General features: G+C 46.2%; 1 protein-coding gene across 8 annotated transcripts in view; it reads right to left on the reverse strand.

Annotated features, from left to right (window-relative positions):
* Window positions 1-19840, reverse strand: part of PSAP (prosaposin) — an 86461-nt gene that overhangs the window by 23488 nt on the left and 43133 nt on the right. For 5 of the 8 annotated variants that reach the window (XM_021071889.1, XM_021071888.1, XM_005671043.3 and 2 more), the window contains exon 1: window positions 11839-11991. The exons of 1 other annotated variant lie outside the window; for it this stretch is intronic. In XM_021071889.1, coding sequence (XP_020927548.1) covers window positions 11839-11878 — 40 coding nt within the window. In that variant the 5' untranslated portion in view covers window positions 11879-11991. 8 annotated transcript variants of the gene reach the window in all.

Genomic DNA, 19840 nt, shown 5'->3' on the forward strand with positions numbered 1-19840 from the left:
GGACCCTTAACCCACTAAGCGAGGCCAGTGATCGAACCCACGTCCTCATGGATACTAGTTGAGTTTGTTACTGCTGAGCCACAACAGGAACTCTAAATCAATTATACTTTAATAAAAAATTTTTAATTAAAAAAACTCCATGTAAACAATGTAATTAACAAAGATTTTCAAAAACAACCTCAAGAGAAAGGTCATTCTTAGACCTATATTCTATGCTCTATTTGTTAAAACCATCAGTTTTACTGTCTTAGCCATAACATCGTTTTTCCTTTTAAATATTTCAGGTAACATATGCTAAATTCTGTTCAAGTCCAATTGCCAAAAAAATAACAGAAAATGCAAGCAGCCTCCCCAAATCAACAACCAGAGCACACATTCCACAGGGCAATGGATCTGCAGTCTGGGTAATGCATTACCATGACAACAAGCAGGTTGCTAGGAGACCAAGAGAGAAGAACCCCAGGAGGGGCAGAATCTACCTCAGGTCCCCTGCATTTAGACATTTCTCAGGAGAATTTGTGCTCTTAGATTCCATAAGAGCAGGAGACAATGCAATGCACCCAGCACTGACTACTGGATGACATAGCTGGTGTCACAAAAACCTTGGATGGCAAAGAGCACTTGCCTCCTCTTTATAGGATCCTGCTCTTGGAAAACATTCTGCAGAACAAAATAAAAACACTGCCCATTTAATCATTCAGAACAATATCCACTCAGAGGTAGCCTGCCTTGATCTAAAGGAAGTAAGGTGCAAATACTCCTCTTATCGCAAATCTGTGGCAATAAAGCTCTCAAGCTCTCTAGGCTGACGGTCCATCGCTATCATTTCTGTTATTTAAAACAAAGGTTCTTCCATTTTTGTTTTGTTTTTCTCTTTTCTAGGGCTGCACCCGTGCATATGGAGGTTCCCAGGCTAGGGATCTAATCAGAGCTGTAGCCGCCAGCCTACACCAGAGCCACAGCAACTCGGGATCCAAGCCATGTCTGCAACCTACACCACAGCTCATGGCAACACCAGATAGTTAACCCACTGAGTGAGGCCAGGGTTCAAACCCGCAACCTCATGGTTCCTAATCAGATTCGTTAACCACTGACCCACGACGGGAACTCCCATAAAACAAAGGTTCTTTCTTCCCTGCTTCTCTCCCACTACTGCCTGGTTTTGGTTTTGGGGTTTTTTGTTGTTTTTTTGTTTTTTGGTTTTTTTTTTAATTTTCTTCACAAGCCGGATTAATTTTAGGACAAGAAATCAATCTACATGGAGAAAGCAACATAATCCTCAGGTACATGGCCTTGTGTGACACTGAGGGGCAAAGATGTGATCTTCTTAGATTATAAATTGATACAACGTGGCATAATTAACTTGGGGAAGAGAAATTCCTATCTAGTTCATCCAAGAGCACTCCAGCCCAATATAAACTCCTGCTAGCAAAGCCCTCCTTCCAAAATGTCAACCATCAGCAGGTGGTCACAGATGAACCTGAATCACCTTAGATAAGACTGCACCACAACTGGACCAAGAAGTCCCTGACAGAGGTCACCCAAGGGGAACCAGTACAGGCGGAGGTCAAAAGTACCTCTGCGTGGTTTCACATCTGGCCCAGGTTGCTACACAGGAGTCAATGCAGCCAGAAGCTGGCATAAGCTCTGCCCCACCCGTGCTAACCAGCTGGGTGGTCTCCGCACACATGGAGACAATAAAATGCTAAAGAAGATTTCATGCAAATGCCACTAAGAGGGAAAATTCAGTGCTCTGGACTCATCCCACATGATTGTTTAAAAAGTTTGAGACATGTCAAGGGTGCCTACTATAAATGTCACTTTTTTTTTTGTCTTTTTGCCTTTTCTAGGGCCGCCTCCTGCAGCATATGGAGGTTCCCAGACTAGGGGTCCAATTGGAGCTGTAGCCGCCGGCCTACGCCACAGACACAGCAACGCTAGATCCTTAACCCACTGAGCAAGGCAAGGGATCAAACCCGCAACCTCATGGTTGCCAGTCAGATTCGTTAACCACCATGCCACCACGGGAACTCCTAAATGTCACCTTTTTACTTTAGTTAAAACGTAAAAAGAATACTGCCTCATTGGAAATGCTGAAATCTAAAATTCAGAGCAGAGGGAGTTCCCGTCGTGGCTCAGTGGTTAACGAATCCGACTAGGAACCATGAGGTTGTGGGTTCGATCCCTGCCCTTGCTCAGTAGGTTATGGATCCAGTGTTACCGTGAGCTATGGTGTGGGTTGCAGACACAGCTCGGATCCTGCGTTGCTATGGCTGTGGCGTAGGCTGGCAGCTACAACTCTGATTAGACCCATAGCCTGGGAACCTCCATATGTCGTGGGAGCGGCCCCAGAAAAGGCAAAAAAACAAAAAAATAAAATAAAATAAAATTCAGAGCACAGCATGGTTTAGGGCAGGATATTAGAATGCCCCCAGCATCCTGATCCAGTTGCTCTCACCTGAGAGGGCTACTATGAGAATTAAATCAATGTTAAGCAAAAAGCACTTAGAACAGTGCTGGGGGCTCAATAAACTCTCGGGAAGTGTTAGCTACTTCGATGCCTATAAGTTCCCGCACGTCAGCAACACTGGGCTTCTCACTCACAGTGTGGTCCAAAGAACCCTGAGAGTCTCAGAGGTTCCTCAGGGGTGCTGGGAGGCCAAAATTCTCACAACATGAAGAAGTTAGTTGCCTTTTTCACTCAGTCACAAATGTGCAGTGGAACCTTTCCAAAAGCCTATGACATGTGACAATGCAAAAGACTGATCACAAATAGCTGAAAATCCAGCCAGGTGTTGACAAGATTGCAAAGATGTAAAACAAGCCACTGGTCTCACTAAATGTGTTTCTGTTTAGGAAAAGTTATTTTGCATTAAAAAATCACAATTATGGTAACATGTAACGGTCTTTCGGGTTTTTTTTGAAGGACTATTTAACCCACATTAACAAAGGCTCTAATGAGGTCCCTCAATGACTTATGAGTATACAGTGATGTTGAGACCAAAAGTTTGAGAACCGCTGGGTTAAACATTTATAAACACCTAAGTTCTGGAACCAGAGGGGAAATAACTTCCTCAAATTATAGCTGGTTCCATTTTTAGCTTTACCTCATATCAGGGCCACTAAGTTAACTAAGTTACTTTAGGCTCTGGTGTCCCTACTACCTATATAAAAATTCTCTCCAGCAGGTTTAGGGGAGGGTGGGCCCCCTTTAACCTGAACACAAACTTTTTTTTTTTTTTTTTGGCTGCACCCATGGCACATGGAAATTCCCAGGCTAGGGGTCAAACTGGAGCTACAGCTGCTGACCTACACCACAGTCACAGCATGCTGGACCCCGACCCACCAAGCGAGGCCAGGAATCGAACCCGCATCCTCATGGAAACTAGTCAGATTCATTTCCACTGCACCACAACCAGAACTCCATACACTATAATAAGGCCAACATGTCTCTTGAGTCTGAAGTCTCTCTTGATTTGTAAACCCCTAAACACTTTTTCTTAAAGTTAACTTCAGGAGTTCCTGTCATGGCACAGTGGTTAACGAATCTGACTAGGAACCATGAGGTTGCGGGTTCGATCTCTGGCCTTGCTCAGTGGGTTAACGATCCGGCGTTGCCATGAGCTGTGGTGTAGGTTGCAGATGCGGCTCTGGCTTAGGCCAGCGGCTATAGCTTCGATTAGACCCCTAGCCTGGGAACCTCCATAAGCCGAGAAAGCGGCCCAAGAAATGGCAAAAAGACAAAAATAAATAAATAAAATTTAAAAAAGTTAATTTCAGCTAATAAAAGAAAATGCTTAGTTTAATGGTGATAGAGAACTAGTACCACCAGCACGAAAGTTCCATGCACACCAATCCACCAGCTGAGGTCTATTTGCTACACCTCACACCTCTGCTCAGCACCTGCCCCATGCCAAGCACCATTACCCATGCTGCAGATCCTGCAAATGATGAAGACAGCAAATGATAAAAATATACCATACTTAGCAGAGGCAGTGCGTACAGCAAAGAAAAGCAGAGGCAGGATGGCATGGCCACTTAGGCAAAGCAGAGGGCAATTCTGGCAAGGCCACAGCTAAGCAGGGAGTGAACCACACTTATCTGGAAAGGAAGATGTCCCAGACAGAACACAAAATGCAAAGGTTCTGAGCATAAGGCAGCAGAGGGTTGAATGGCAGCCCTGACCCACTGGGAGGGAGGGAGAGGAAGAACTCTGAAGATCAGCCAAGGGCCAGATGCCATCACCAGGCAGAATAAATCTGAGATGGTTTTTGTTGTTGTTGGCCACACCTGCAGCATGCAGAAGCTCCAGGGCCAGGGATGGAATGAACCCGAGACACAGCAGTGACAACGCCAGATCTGTAACCTACTGAGCCACCAGGGAACTCCAAATTTTAGGTTTTAATCCTAATGAGATAGGAAGCCAGGTGACCTTGTATCACTGCCTACATATACAGGAGAGCATCCCAGCACAGCTGTTAGAGGTGTTTTGGGATTTTGTTGGTTTTTTTTTTTTTAAACTGTAATAAGTGACATCATTAAGACTGGCCAAAGAAACTTTCCATAGCATCTCCTTCAATCTTATCTACAAGTTTTTTTCTGGGCGCTCCTATTGTGGCTCAGCAATAACAAACCCAGCTAGTATCCATTAGGATAAGGGTTTGATCCTTGGCCTCACTCAGTGGGTTAAGGATCTGGTGTTGCCAAAAGCTGTGGTGTAGGTCACAGATATGGCTAGGATCCCGCATGGCTGTGGCTCTGGCGTAGGCCAGCAGCTAGAGTTCCAATTCGACCCCTAGCCTGGGAACCTCCATATTCCATGGGTTCAACTTAAAAAAAAAAAAAAAAAAAAAAAAAAGGCCTTTTGCAAAGCAATATCTATCACAATATGTCCAGAATTCAGTTTTAAAATTTAAAAGTGTCACTAGAATCCATCTCACTTTTTCTGTGACACAGGTGTCCATCAATAGGTTTAACTGAATTGACATATCCATACAATACAGTAAAATACTCTGCAGCTATTTTTTTAACAGCTGGGAGGTAGGAGGTGATTACAAGTTACGACAGGAGTTCCCTGGTGGCACAACAGGTTAAGGATCTGGTGTTGTCACTACAGTGATCTGGGTTGCAGCTGTGATGTGGGTCCAATCCCTGACCCTGGATGCTGTGGGCGCAGCCAAAAAAAAGATATGACAGCGAAGTACACTGTGGTACTCCAAACTGAATCCTGGAACAGAAACATGATATTAGTGGGAAAACTGGTAAAATCCAAATAAAGTTTGCAGTCTAGTTAACAGTAATGTCCTGATGTTAATTTCTTACTTTTGATAAATGTACAGTGGTTATATTACATAAAATGTTAACAGCAGGGGAAGCTGGGGGAAGGGTATACGGAAACTCACTGTACTAGCTTTGTAACTTTTCTATTAATTAAAATTATTCAAAAATTTTTAAACTTTTTTTAGAAAGGTAACAGTATAGATCTATCTGTATCAACACGAAACAACCTACAAGAATACAAATAAAAGGAGAAATACAAATGAAAACCACTCACTCTTTTATAGAAAAACTTAACATTTGACATCAAATGCTAATAATTCAACTCAAAACTGCATATACTCTGGGAATATAAATTCCTAAAATCATTTAAAGAGTCATTCAGCAATTTTTTTTTTTTTTTTTTTTGTCTTTTTAGGGCTGCACCTGTGTGTGGCATATGAAGGTTCCCAGGCCAGGGGTCCAATCGGAGCTACAGCTGCCAACCTATGCCACAGCCACACCAGATATGAAAAGCGTCTGTGACCTACACCACAGCTCACAGCAACGCCAGATCCTTAACCCACTGAGCGAGGCCAGGGATCAAACCTGCAACCTCATGGTTTCTAGTTGGATTCAAGTTTCCACTGCACCATGACGGGAACTCCAGCAATTTCTAATTAAGGTGAAAACAGATATACTTCACAACTCAGGAACTTTCTTCCTCAGTATATCCTCTAAGGAAATGTCTGTCCACGTGCACAAGAATAGTTATAGAACCAGTCTGTAACAACAACAACAACAAAAACTGGAGATAATCTAAATGTCTAAAAACTGAATGGGATATAAGTACGGTATAAACGGAATACTGTACTGTGGTGAAAATGAATGAAGTAGATCTAAACATTTTCAAAATGAATGAACCTCAGTAAACACACACCGGTGAAGGTGACACTTATCTGTATGAAAGTATAAAGAAAGATGTGCAGAGGGATGATGAACAGCGAGCCCGGGAAGGTGGTCATCTGTGGCGGGAGGTGGGTTGTTCTATTTTTTAACTAGGGTGTTATATATTTACGTGTTCATTACGCTCCTCCACTTCTCTGGAGGTCTAGAGCGTCCCACAATTTTAAAAAAAGAGCAAAGAGCACAACAGGCAGTGTCCTATGCGTTTGTGCGAAAAAAAGAAAAAAGAGAAGGGCAAGTCTTACACACAGCCACCTGTAAGGAGCCACAGAAAGCAGGAGCCGGTGTCAGGCCACCTCTGAGAAAGGTGTGGAGGTCAGAGGTGGGAAGGAAACATGCTTTTTGCTCTATGCACCGTCACCCTGATGGAACTTGTTTACTGTGTGCAGTTGTTATCTAAACAGTTCGCCTCCACTGACAGATGGGGAAACAGGGGGTGAGGTGGGTGGGGTGCTGCTGACCACACTTACCCCCAGTAGCTTAGTGACAACGGGCCTAGAATCTAAGTATTCAGGTTACCTGGAACCAGCCCTGCTCTGCTGGGCTACTCTGTTCAAGACCAAGGTACAAACTGGAATACAGACTCCGACTTCCCTGCTAATGGCTGCCTACCTACCCTGGTGTTTTCTGACCCAGTAATTACGTCCGGCATACATACGTACACGTCAATTCAGTTTTGTTTTGTTACATTTACGACATCCTTTGAAATGGCAGAAGGCAGGAGACATCACAAAATCAAGGGCAGAGAGGAATCACTGTGCTCATGGGACCAGGACGTTAACACGGTATTGTTTTTATTCCTGGTGTAATAACAAACCTTATAATACTACCTAAGCCCAGTCACATAGTAATTTATTGAAGCATCACTACAACCCAATTAGAGAGGAATGATTATTAACCCCATTTTAGAGATGAGGAAGCACAGCTGAAGAAAACTGCCCACGGTCATAGAGAGATGTGATACAGTTAAACATCTACCGATTCATCTTAGTCATAAAGAGTCACGAATTCCACAAGAACACATGGAATTTGGACAGATTACTTTTCAGTGCACAGGCCATTACTCAAGGCCTTAATTCAGGTTACTTTCTGAAACTCCAAAAAACAAAAGTAAAGCAACAAGTGCTCTTGCAACCGTCAATTCTTCATCCTTTATTACTCATTTATTTTTGCTTTTTAGGGCCTCAGCTGCAGCATATGGAGGTTCCCAGGCTAGAGGTCGAATTGGAGCTGCAGCTGCCAATCTACGCCACAGCCACAGTGACGCCAGATCCAAGCCGTGTCTGTGACCTACACCACAGTTCATGCCAACACCAGATCCTTAACCCACTGACTGAGGCCAGGGATCAAACCTGCATCCTCATAGCTGCTAGTGGGGTTTGTTACTGCTGAGCTAGGACGGAAACTCCAACCAGCAGTTTTTAAATGATTTTAAAATAGCAAAAAGGAAAAACAGGCAAGGCAACGTAACTTCCAAGAGGCAAGGCAACCCTCCTTCCAAGAGGCAGAAAAACCAAATAGGTGCCAGGAGTAAAGCCTGCAGCCTGCCATCTGGCAATCTAGAATGCCCAAGCTAGAAAACTGCCTCTAAGCTGCAGTGCCCCTTTGCCCAAGGGGCCTGGTCTTGGCCTTGAGAACTTCCCAATCTTATTAGGTACTTCCCCCAGCCAGCAACACCATGTCTCCCTTCCTCTTCCCCATCCTGTCAAGCCACACCCTGGCCATCCAGTTTCACATCCCAAGAAAATGGAGGTGTAAATTCTTCCCCTGATCTAGAAAAATCCAGACCACTTGATCCAATATACTTCAACTCTCTCAGGAGGTACTGGATAAGCTTTGTCAAATGCAATTAAAGCACTTACCAAACCCTTGATTGGTTAATACAAAAAAGCCCTTCATGAATTACATTAGTATCTGTCAGAGTAAAACTGATTACTGACTAAAAAGTGAATGATTAACAGGGGAATTATCGCAACTCCTGGCAGGTGAGACCTGGAGTTGTTGATATTCAGCAGGCTATGCTGTAAGTTCAGTCTTGCATCTTAAAATAAGAAGCTATCAAACGAGTATGTATTGTACATATCACATTCTAGATTCCCTAGAGAGCTACCTGCCTCAGTGCTGGGTAAATGCCCTTCAGCTGGCCAGCTGCTACCCAAGTGACAGTAGGGGCAGCTAAGCTTCAGGGAGTATGTACCACATCCCAGGCACACTTTGTACTTATTACCTCATTAACACTGGGCCTGCCTTTTTCCACTACAGGAATCACCCAATAGTATATCCTTACTATATGATCCCATTTATAAAAAGCTCAAGCACAGCAAGTTAGGTTTTCACATCAACAGTGCTAGAGGCTAAACAAGCAGTTTCCTTTGGGACAAGTTAGAGGGCCTGGTGAGGCACAGGGGCTTCTGGATGCTACTCCTTAACCTTGGGGGCTGCTTGTAGGTTCGTTCACTCTGTGGCAACACCTCAATTTGTACACTTAAAAACCTGCATATTCTCTGTATGTGGATTATAGCCCAGTAACTCTGTAAAGAGTTAAGAGGTTTAGGGAGTTCCCTTCGTGACTCAGCAGTTAACAAACCCGACTAGGATCCATGAGGATGCAGGTTGGACCTCTAGCCTTGCCAGTTGCCATGAACCGTGGTATAGGTTGCAGACTCAGCTTGGATCCTGTGTTGCTGTGGCTATGGCATAGACTGGGGGCTACAGCTCTGACTGGACCCCTAGCCTGGGAACTTCCATATGCCGCAGGTGCGGCCCTAAAAAGCAAAAAAAAAGAGTTAAGAGGTTTAGAATTCCCACTGTGGCTCAGTAGGTTAAGAATCCAACTGTAGACACTCAGGTTCAATTCCCAGGCCAGTGCAGTAGGTTAAGGATCCAGTGCTGCTGCTGCAGATGCAACCTAAGTCACAGTAGCAGCTCAAATTCAATCCCTAGTCCAGGAACTTCATATGCTATGGATATGGCCATTAAAAAAAAAAAAAGAGAGAGAGAGTTAAGAAGTTTGTGTTGATGGAAGGACACAGAAAAAGCACTGTCAGGAGTCATGAGTTTTGATTCTGACTTCCTCAGTAAATGGACTACACTACAAATTGGGGGAGTCATTTCTGGGGGCTTCAGTGTCTTCACTCCCAAGAGGTTACAGGAAATACTCCCAATGCTCTCACTGCCATTTCTTTTTCAGGTGGAGAAAAAGGAGGGGAAATTGGATGAGTAGAAAGATAACTCAAAGGCAAATGTCTCTACCACGAGGATATCATTAAAACACAAAGCGGAGTTCCCATCATGGCTCAGTGGTTAATGAATCCAACTAGGAACCATGAGGTTGTGGGTTCGATCCCTGACCCTGCTCAGTGGGTTAAGGATCTGGCGTTGCTGTGAACTGTGGTGTAGGTTGCAGACGCAGCTCGGACCCCACGTTGCTGTGGCTGTGGTGTAGGCTGGCAGCTGCAGCTCCAATTAGACCCCTGGCCTGGGAACCTCCGTATGCCACAGGAGCAGTTCTAGAAATGACCAAAAAAAAAAAAAAACCGCAAAGCATAAAGCCTTTTCAAGTTCACGATGGCTCTCTGGTACCGTGGGGAATGGCAAGTTCTAAGCTCTCAGGGAGCAGGTTTTGAGTGAAGTCACTAGGCACCTTCATTAACAAGCTCAATATCAACATTAAAAATTTAGGAAAACATTTCCAAAAAGCTACACTGGGGCCAGAGCCATCAAAGCAAGCAAGCATTCACACACTGCATTAGGAGCATGACCTCGGCATAACCCTAAAGGCTGGGCAGCAAGGTTAGAGCAAGGCCATAATTAACACTGTTCAGGGAAGAGGGGGTCTAGGTTAACAGTCAGGTTAGCCATTGCCATAGGCACCAGAGGGCTTTACATTTCTAAAGAAACAATTGAGTCCTTTTTGGGTGATTCAGAACTCTTCAGGGTCTTGTGAGGATGTGACTCATTGCCCAGAAGAACAAAGTGATACTCTAAAAACAAAAGATTTCTCTCAATCAGTTGGCAACAAGCAGTTACCAACCCCAACAAGAAAATGTTTCTTCACTGACTATAAAGCAAAAAATCTTTCTTTATAAGCAGATTGCCTTTCATAACCTACAAGTAAACCAAGTTTAAGGGTTTGGTTTAAGGTTATGACACATTCATGGGAATGAATGAAAACTAACATTAGAAAAACACTTTCAGTCTACCTCACCTATAAACATCTTATTTCTTTGATCAACTCTCTCATCCATTTTGTTACTATTAAAATTTACATGGCTGCTGAGTCAGAATGGAAGCTAGTCCTTAAATTACATTTAACTAGAAACAGAAATTGAGGTTGGACTTAAAGATCTGGTTTAGATCCCTCAGTGGACTATTACCTGACAACTCCCAGACTTGGGATCCTCTCTGTCTATAATAAATTAAAATACGGGCCCACATCCATCAACCTCACTCCTTTCCCTTTACTGTGAATTTTTGTTTGTTTGTTTAGGGCCTCAGCCACGGCATATGGAGGTTCCCAGACTAGGGGTTCAATCCGAGCTGTAGCCGCAGGCCTACGCCAGAGCCACAGCAAGGCTGGATGGATCAGAGCCGGGTCTGGGACCTACACCACAGTTCACAGCAAAGCCGGATCCCTAACCCACTAAGGGGGACCAGGGATCAAACCCGATGCCTCATGGGTGCTAGTCAGGTTCGTTAACCGCTGAGCCATGATGGAACTCCTCCCTCTACCATGATTTAAATGAGGTTAGGATGTGAAGGCAAGAGTTGGGGGTGGGGGTTCATCCGGAGGGCACTGAGGACTTTTTCTAATTGCTGTAAGGGAGGGTTGCCGGTTCCCAAGCGTTGCCTTCATAAACTGTGATTTTTTTTTTAACAACCATCAGTACTATTTCAGGACAATTAGCAGGTGTTAAGAATACTCCTGTGCACAATATCTTAGATACTTCAGATGTTCCCCCAAAATAAAGGCCACTGCTAAAACCAGCTAATGGGTGTGCAAGATGAAAAAGGACTCCACCGCAAACGCATAAGAACTACAAAAACCCTGTTATCATCTCAACTTGTAGTATATGTACTCACATAGGCAAAAATAAACACCCACATAAAAGACATACCTAAGTGCTTCCAGCAACTTCAATACGCTTAAAAACTGGGGCAAATGAGGTCAAGGGCCAAAGTGGGTCCAGCCGGTTGAGCCTCCAGCACACCTCGACCACCTGCGCCCAGAACAAGCACAACTGGGCTGCAGGAGCTGTCATCCCACCAGCTGGACGGGCAGCTTAAAGGAAGGCCCCGGGAAGCCCAACTAAGGGGCAACTCAAGCCCTGAGGTAGATGCTACTTACCTGACCCTGCCACCCTGCCCATCTACCCTCGCGACCCCAGGCCGAGTCTCCCAAACGCCCCCAGGCTTCCCGCAACCCTTCCGCGTAGTGCAGGTACCAGCGTTGTGCAGGCGCCTGCGCAGTGCGTGCCGGTCGCCAGTCCCTACGGGGAGCAGAAGAACGGCGCCGACCGGTACCGGGCGCGAAACGGTACAGACTGCTCCCCAGGATGGGGAGGTATCGTTCTGTAGGAGACCCCCCTTCCCAAGGCTGAGGGACCCAGGGCTTACCCGCGCCCAGAAGGCCAGCCAAGAGGAACAAGGTGTACATGACGCCGCCTGACTCCGCACACTGCAATGCAGGGTGTCAGCTGATCCTCTGCGAATATAAACCTACCCCGCCCTAAAGCCGCCCAACCACGCAGGCGCAAGCTGCTTTGCAGGGGGTGGGGTAGGGAGCCGGCCCACAGCCTGACTCAGCGCCTCACAGGGCGCCTGCGCAGGGGAAGATCGGGAGGGGGAGGAAGACGGAGGGCGGAGGCTGAAAGGAGTTTTGAAGGAGAATGGGAGGAAAAAGGGTAAAGGAACTGAAAGGAAGGGAGAAGTCGTCAAAAAAGAACACATAAATCAATAAGTCTCCCTTGGGGATTATGTATATAAAATATCTTTCAAGCCTCCTATTTCTTCTGTAACATACCATTTTCTATAGCACCATTTTTTAGGTGAGAATCCACACTCAAAAGGATTAACTACTTTTTCTGAACTCTCACAGTGCTCAGACTCACTGCCTGACCCACGCTCTCTTAAATATTTACATGGCTGTGCCTGCGTATAGCTTCATTCTGGGCCCCGATTTTCCCTCTTTAATATTTTATATGCACAGTCCCCCCCGCCCCCCGCCCCAGACAGGTAACAATATTAGGTATGTAGGGTTTCGGAACAGGTCTCTGAAATGTGCTACCTAGGCACGTGGAAACTTCTGCACTTTTTGGACCCTGTGGGCTCAAGGGAAATTACTGCCTCCTCCCTTAACCACGTGGAAGAATGTATATTGGGAAATTTCCCCAGAAAATGAGTAAACAGAGATGAATTTTATCTAAGTGGCTCTATCTAGGAGTTCCCATTGTGGCTCAGCAGGTTATTAACCTGACTAGTAATCATGAGGTGAGGTAGGGCCCATCTCTGGCCTCACTCAGTGGGGTCAAGTATCTGGTGTTGCCCTGAGCTGTGTCCTAGGGCCCGCAGCTGCAGCTCTGATTCAACCCTAGCCTGGGGACTTCCATATGCCTCACGTTTGGTCCTAAAAAGACCCCCCCCCAAAAAAGTGGACCCATCTATATGGCAGAGCAGATACCTGATTACTACACATCCTGTAAATGACCTTCCTGTCCTTGGGAAGCTCAGATCCCTATCTCATTTCTTTCTCTCCCCACCCTCCCACCCCCGCCCGGGCGGCATATGGAGGTTCCCAGGCTAGGGGTTGAATCAGAGCTATAGCTGCCGTCTACATCATAGCCACAGCAACGCCAAATCAGAACCGCATCTGCGACCTATACCACAGCTCACAGCAACCCCAGAGCCTTAACACACTGAGAGAGGCCAGGGATCAAACCTGCGTCCTCATGGATACTAGTCAGATGCATTTCCACTGAGCTACGTCGGGAACTCCCCCACCCCCTTTCTTAACTCAGGATGGTGTATATACCATTTTACCTGTCTCTGACCCTCACATGCTTGTGCAGTTCCCACACATGTGAAATTGAATTTGACTTTCCCCTGTTAATCTGTCTTATATCATTTTAATTATTTGACCAACCAAAAAGAACCAAAGAAAGGAAGGGAAATTGTCCCCTTCCCAACAAACACAGCCCCTCCCAAAGCCCTACCATTAATTGTCCCAGAATTGGAGTAGAAGAAAGGGATTGAGGAGCAAGATGGGAGAGGACAGGAAGTGCCTCAGCCACTGGAGATGGGAACTAGAAGGGAAGCCCACATTTGAGAACCAGGCTAAAAAATCAGCCAAGGGCCTTGTTGGAGAAGGAAGCAGTCTCAATCCTTTCTAGCCCTCAATCCTCACCTTATTCCAGAATAAGAAAGGCCTGGGTGGCCCACAAAACCGCTCACCTCTACTTCTGCTCTGACCCAGACCCCACCTTCCCCTAAGGGACAGATACCTATAAGCCCAAGGGAAGGAAATCTCAGCCTTTTAGGGCAGGCCCTTAAAGCTCACTTAGTCTCATTCCATCATTGTACCAATTGGGAAATTGATGCCTGAAATGGGAAGGACATTTATCCAAGGTTACACTAAACCAAGGAGGGGCAAACCCAGGGTCCCCCCCATCTGTGACGATCTATAATCCTCTCTTAGGGGCAGCCAGCAGACAGAGGCCTTGGCACACGCTCCTCGGCTTATACACACACACACACACTCCTCTCCACCACCCCTGCACTGCAGCTCTTACTTCCCACTGGGGAGCTCAACGGGGAAGTGTGCATTACGGTGGGTGATGTGAAAGAGCTGAGTAAAGGGGCAAGGGTTGGTCTAAACTAGATGCCTCACTGGTTGGCTTCAGTGGTGAGATGGAGGCTGCCTGGCTGCCCCCATCTGCAGGTTTCCTAAGTCTAGGAACAACATGATCACCCCAACAGCCAGATAAATGCAAGGCAGGTGGGGTTCGAGGACACAGCCTGGTCCCTGAGCTCCTTGCTGAGGAGGCAGAGCAGCCCACGCAGAGGTTACAGGAAGGACTCCAAGCTGTGAGCTGAAGTTTGGACTTGCCATCAGCCTCTGCATGGAGTAGAACGCGAGCCGTGGCAGCTGCCGACCCACAGCCCCGCTGCGTGGAGCTCAGGGTGGAGACCAGGAGTGAGGCCCTCTGTGCTCTGGGAAAACTGGAAGAAAAGGTCTCCAGGTAGATATTTTCAGGAGAAGATTTTATGAGCCCCGTTCTTGCATCTCCTCGTATCTAGAAAAACACTAGAAGTCCTTCAATGATGACTGATGACTGACTAGTAGTAACTGTCACGGGACCAGCAGCAACTTCTGTAAGATGAGCGCATGACTGCCCACAACTCCCCCTTCACCTTTATGACTTAATATTCCCCCTTTGCTCTTGGGGGCAGTGTTTCAGAGCGATCTGAAACACTGCCTCCAGGGCTGCAGTTAAGTGGACAAAACAAAAGATGTCATGGTCACCTGTGCGAACAGCCACTCCCGAGGGTGGGCCAGTGAGCCCTGAGGGAACTCAGGAAAGAAACCAACACTGGCCCACAGCTGAGCTGTATTATCAAAGGAGTGATTCCAGTAAGCCCAGGCCTTTACACCTGCCCAAAGAAATTGGCTTTCTGTAAATCTTGTGTTCCTATTACCTTCTCTTCATTACAAAAATTCATATATCCTAGCTCCCCCTCACCTCCTCAAAGTGGTTTCTCTGGGCTACCTAAAATGCTATCTCCTGGTCTTAAGTGCTAATTTTACCCCAAGTAAAACCTAACTCTCAACTTCCAGGTGGTCTAATTTTTTAAGTCAACAAAACCAAAAGGGAACTTAAGAGACCTTCAGCTCACAGGTTCTCACTTTGCTGGAGTTAGTGAGCTCTCAGAGCTACTTAATGTCCCAAGCCACAGCAGTGACAATACAGGATCCTTAACCCACTGAGCCACCAGGAAACTCCTACCACAACTTTTTTAATAACCCCCTCCCTCATAAGCAGAGGGATATGTCAGTGTTTCTGAGATGAACTTCTGCTGCCTTTCGTTTGCCACCTAGAATATGTCCCTTCCTCCACCCCCTTCCCCAAAAGGATAGAATTTTAATAAAGAATATAAAAACAGGAGCTCCCATTATGCCTCAGCAGAAATGAATCGGACGAGTACCCCTGAGTATGCAGGTTTGATCCCCAGCCTCTCAGTATGTTAAGGATCCGGCATTGCTGTGAGCTATGGTGTGGGTTGCAGAAGCACCTTGGATCCTGCACTACTATGGCTGTGGCATAGGCCGGCAGCAACAGTTCCGATTTGACCCCTAGCCTGGGAATCTCCATGTGCCTTGGTTATAGTTCTAAAAATAAAATAAAAAGGATATGAAAGCAGTAGTAATTTGAATCCTCTTAAAATACCTTCCTAACCCTCTGTGCATAGTAGGCCACAAGAGCTATGAAGCTAGTCAGACCCTTTGACCCTATAATACCATTCCTAGCTATGTACCTCCCCAAAGAAATAATCTGGAGCTAAGAAGCATTTTATCCACAGTGTTTACAGAAGGGCCCTTTGTAACAGTGGAAACTGGAAAGATTTCAAATGCTGAACAATGATGGGCTGACTATGGAAACCGGCCTGAACAAAACAACTTGAAGCAACTTTGAAGCATGAGGCAGAAACAGAGTACACTTCTCAACAAGCGGTGGGAGTTCTCTTGCATCATGGTTCTTAAGGCTCCAGGGTTGTCACTGCAATGGCTTGGGTCTTTGCTGTGGTGTGGGTTTGAGCCCTGGCCAGGAATCTTCCACATGCCTGCTGTGGGCTCAGCCAAAAAAAAAAAAAAAAAAAAAAAGAAGAAGAAGTAGTGAGATCTTCAGGAGAGGAACAGAGAATTGGAGGTGGACAGTCTCCTGACTTTGGGTTTATTCATCATTGCATTATTTCACTCATTGCAATGTCCACATGTTACATGTTACTTCATGCTTTGTTTTTTTGTTTGTTTTTTTTAGGGCTGCACCTGCAGCATATGGAGGTTCCCAGGAGTCGAATGGGAACTCCAGCTGCCGGCCTACACCATAGCCACAGCAATGCCAGACCCAAGCCACATCTGCGACCCACACCACAGCTCACGGCAATGCTGGATCCTTAACCCACTAAGCAAGGATAGGGATCAAACCTACAATCTCAGGGTTCCTAGTCAAATTCGTTTCCCCCACACCACGACGGGAACTCCCTACTTTATACTTTTTTAAAGAAAACATTATAGGAAAAATTTTAGAAGAAAATCCCCTTCGTTTCCTCCCTACTGTGAGCTCGAGTTTTGAGGGAACTGAAAAGATGCTTTTCCTCTGAAATGTGAGCCATGCTGGAGATCCTGGTGGGGTTCTTGATGGCTTTCCAGTTCAGGGTCCCAGTCCCTCATGAAGGTCCTCTTCTAGTGACTGAGAGCTATTGAGACTCCCCCCTGTCATTAATAATTCCCCTTCTGGCCCCATCTGTTACTTCCATCTGTTACTGTTTCCACAACTGAAAAAGCCCTTGGCCACGACAGCTGATAAAACAGAGGCATCCACTGCGAAGGCCCAGCCCACCTGCTTGGCCCTAGAGCTCCACTCTGGCTCCCCCAACAGCCACCCTGGACCCTCATTCTGAAAGGCTCGCCTGCAACAACACACACGTTGTGTCTCAAAGAAGGACGCTCAGGCTTCTCTCCCACCAGCATCTTCCTCACAAAGATCTCCAGCCTTGTAGTTCCCCTCGTGGCTCAGCGGAAACAAATCTGATTACTATTCAGGAGGACACAGGTTCGATCCCTGGCCTTGCTCAGTGGGTTAAGGATCCAGCATTGCTGTGAGCTGTGGTGTAGGCCAGCAGCTATAGTTCCAATTCACCCCTAGCCTGAGAACCTCCACATGCCTCGGGTGCGACCCTAAAAAAAAAAAAAAGACCTCCAGCTTTGGAGTTCCCTGGTGGCCTAGCGGTTCTGGATTTAGCATTGTCACTGCTGTGGCACAAGTCCCATCCCTGGCCCAGGAACTTCCACAGACCGCAGGTGTGACCCCCCCCCCACCTCAAAAAAAGACCTCCAGGCTTCAGGCGCTCCTGCCTGAATATGCCTTTCTGCCTAGTCTGGCCCCTCAGAAAACCAGTCAAGTAAGTCTCAGCCCCTCCCAAGAACCCCTCTCCCCATTAAACCTCAGTCACCCAACCACCAGCTCCCAGCCTCTGATGTCTTTCCCTTTATTCCCACCTGCCCTGAGCTGCTGAAGAAATGAATGGTCCCAGCTAGGCTCATAAAGCCCTGTGTGCTACTTGGCACCTGTTTGGTCCTCCTATGTGGTTGAATCTGCTACTCTCTCCTCATATCCTTCACCTCCTTTTCTTTGATCTTATTTTAAAACTTTTTTAATTAAAAAGAAAATTTTTTTTTCAGGGCTGCACCCATGGCATATGGCAATTCCCAGGCTAAGGTTTGAATCAGAGCTGCAGCTGCTGGCCGCAGCCACAGCCACACTGTATCTGAGCCACAGCTGTGACCTATACCACAGCTTGTGGCAATGCTGGATCCTTAACCCACTGATCGAGGGCAAGGATCAAGCCCATATCCTCATGAATACTAGCTGGGTTCTTAACCTGATGAGCCACAATGGAAACTCCTTCCTTCACCTCGATAGTTAGTAATGATACCCCCTATTTCTAGTTGGATATATGGCCACCCGGTGGGGGGCAGGGGAAGACTACATTTTGCAACCTCCCTTGCAGCCATAGGACTTCATTCTGGCCAATGAAATAGAAGAAACAGGAGTACACATTGTGGCTCAGTGAATTACAACCCTGACTAGTATCCATGAAGATGTGTGTTCAATTCCTGGCCCCCCACAGTTGGTTAAGGATCCAGTGTTGCCGTGAGCTGTGGTATAGGTTGCAGATGTGGCTCAGATCCTGAGTTGCTGTGGCTGTGGCATAGGCTGGCAGCTACAGCTCCAATTCGACCCCTAGCCTGAGAATTTCCATATGCCTCAGGTGCAGCCCTACAAAAAAAGAAAGAAATAGAAGAAACAAGTGCCCCTTTTGTGACTTTAAGGAATGGTTCTTAAAAGGAAGAGACATATCCAGTGCAAATATTTAACAACTGGTACTGCCAGAACACTGGCCATAGTGCTAGAGGAATATTCTAGATGGTCCCAATTGAGCCAGGTTATTGTCTTAGAGGGGTAGGTGGTCCCAGGGGATGAGTAAACAGGGAGCCCAGCATGAGGGAGTTGGCAGCTATTTACCAGCTGGTACAGAAGTATTTTAGTAATTTTACTCCTGACACAAGTCAGTACCAGCTCGGTGTCAGCTCTAGCTACAAATCCCTTTCTTCTTCATGCTGGATTGCAAACATAATGGCAGGAGATCAAGCATCCATTCTGGGCCATGAGGTAGAAGCCTTATTAAGGATGACAAAATAACAAAAATTAGAACAGGAGTCTCTGAATATTCTATTTGCTCTATATCATCCCTCTCCAGACTATTTATATAAACACACATCTTATTTAGGCTTTCCTTATCTTGAGTTTTTGCTATTTTCTAGATCTTCTCAACAATGCTCTAGCGCCTACCTCATCTTTTTCTTCTTCATGCTCATTTCCTATTTTACCTCTTTCCTTCCTTCTCTCGAGAAGAAATGCCTTTTCTTTTTTTTTTTTTTTTTTTTTTTTTGGTCTTTTCTAGGGCGGAACCCGAGGCATATGGAGGTTCCCAGGCTTGGGATCTACTCAGAGCTGTAGCCACTGGCCTACACCACAGCCATAGCAATGCCAGATCCGAGCCGCATCTGCAACCTACAACACAGCTCACGGCAATGCCGGATCCTTAACCCACTGAGCGAGGCCAGGGATCGAACCCTCAACCTCATGGTTCCTAGTCGGATTTGTTAACCACTGAGCCATGATAGGAACTCCAAAATGCCTTTTCTTCTCTTTGTGAGGTAGCTGCTAAACACTCATGTGCTTTTGCTTATCAGCTCCTGTGACATTTAGGATAGAACTGATGTTCAACCCTTTTTTTTTTTCCCTTTCTTTTTTTGGCTGCCCCACAGCATATGGAATTCCTAGGCCAGAGACCAGATCCGAGCCACAGTTGCAACTTAAGCCAGATCTTTAACCCACTGTAGCAGGCCAGGGATTGAACCTGTGTCCCAGAACTCCCAAGATGATGCCAATCCTGTTGCACCACAGTGGAAACTCCAATTCTTTTTCTTTTTCTTTTTGTTTTCTGTCCTGTCTTTTTAGGGCCACACCTGCAACATGTATAAATTCCCAGGCTAGGGGTCAAATCAGAGCTGCAGCTGCTGGCCTATGCTACAGCCACAGCAACAGAGGATCCAAGCCACGTCTGCAACCTACACCACAACTCATGGCAACACTGGATCCTTATTAACCCACTGAGCAAGGCCAGGGATCAAACCTGCATCCTCATGGATACTAGTCAGATTCTTAACCTGATGAGGCACAGTGGGAACTCCTGTCCTTTCCTTTGTCATATCTTCAGTCTCCCCACCTTCACCACTGCCTCTTCCCCCTCGGATTATTAATATATGCAAGGCTCT

The sequence above is a fragment of the Sus scrofa genome, chromosome 14 (genome assembly GCF_000003025.6).
Source record: "Sus scrofa isolate TJ Tabasco breed Duroc chromosome 14, Sscrofa11.1, whole genome shotgun sequence".
NCBI lineage: Eukaryota > Metazoa > Chordata > Mammalia > Artiodactyla > Suidae > Sus > Sus scrofa.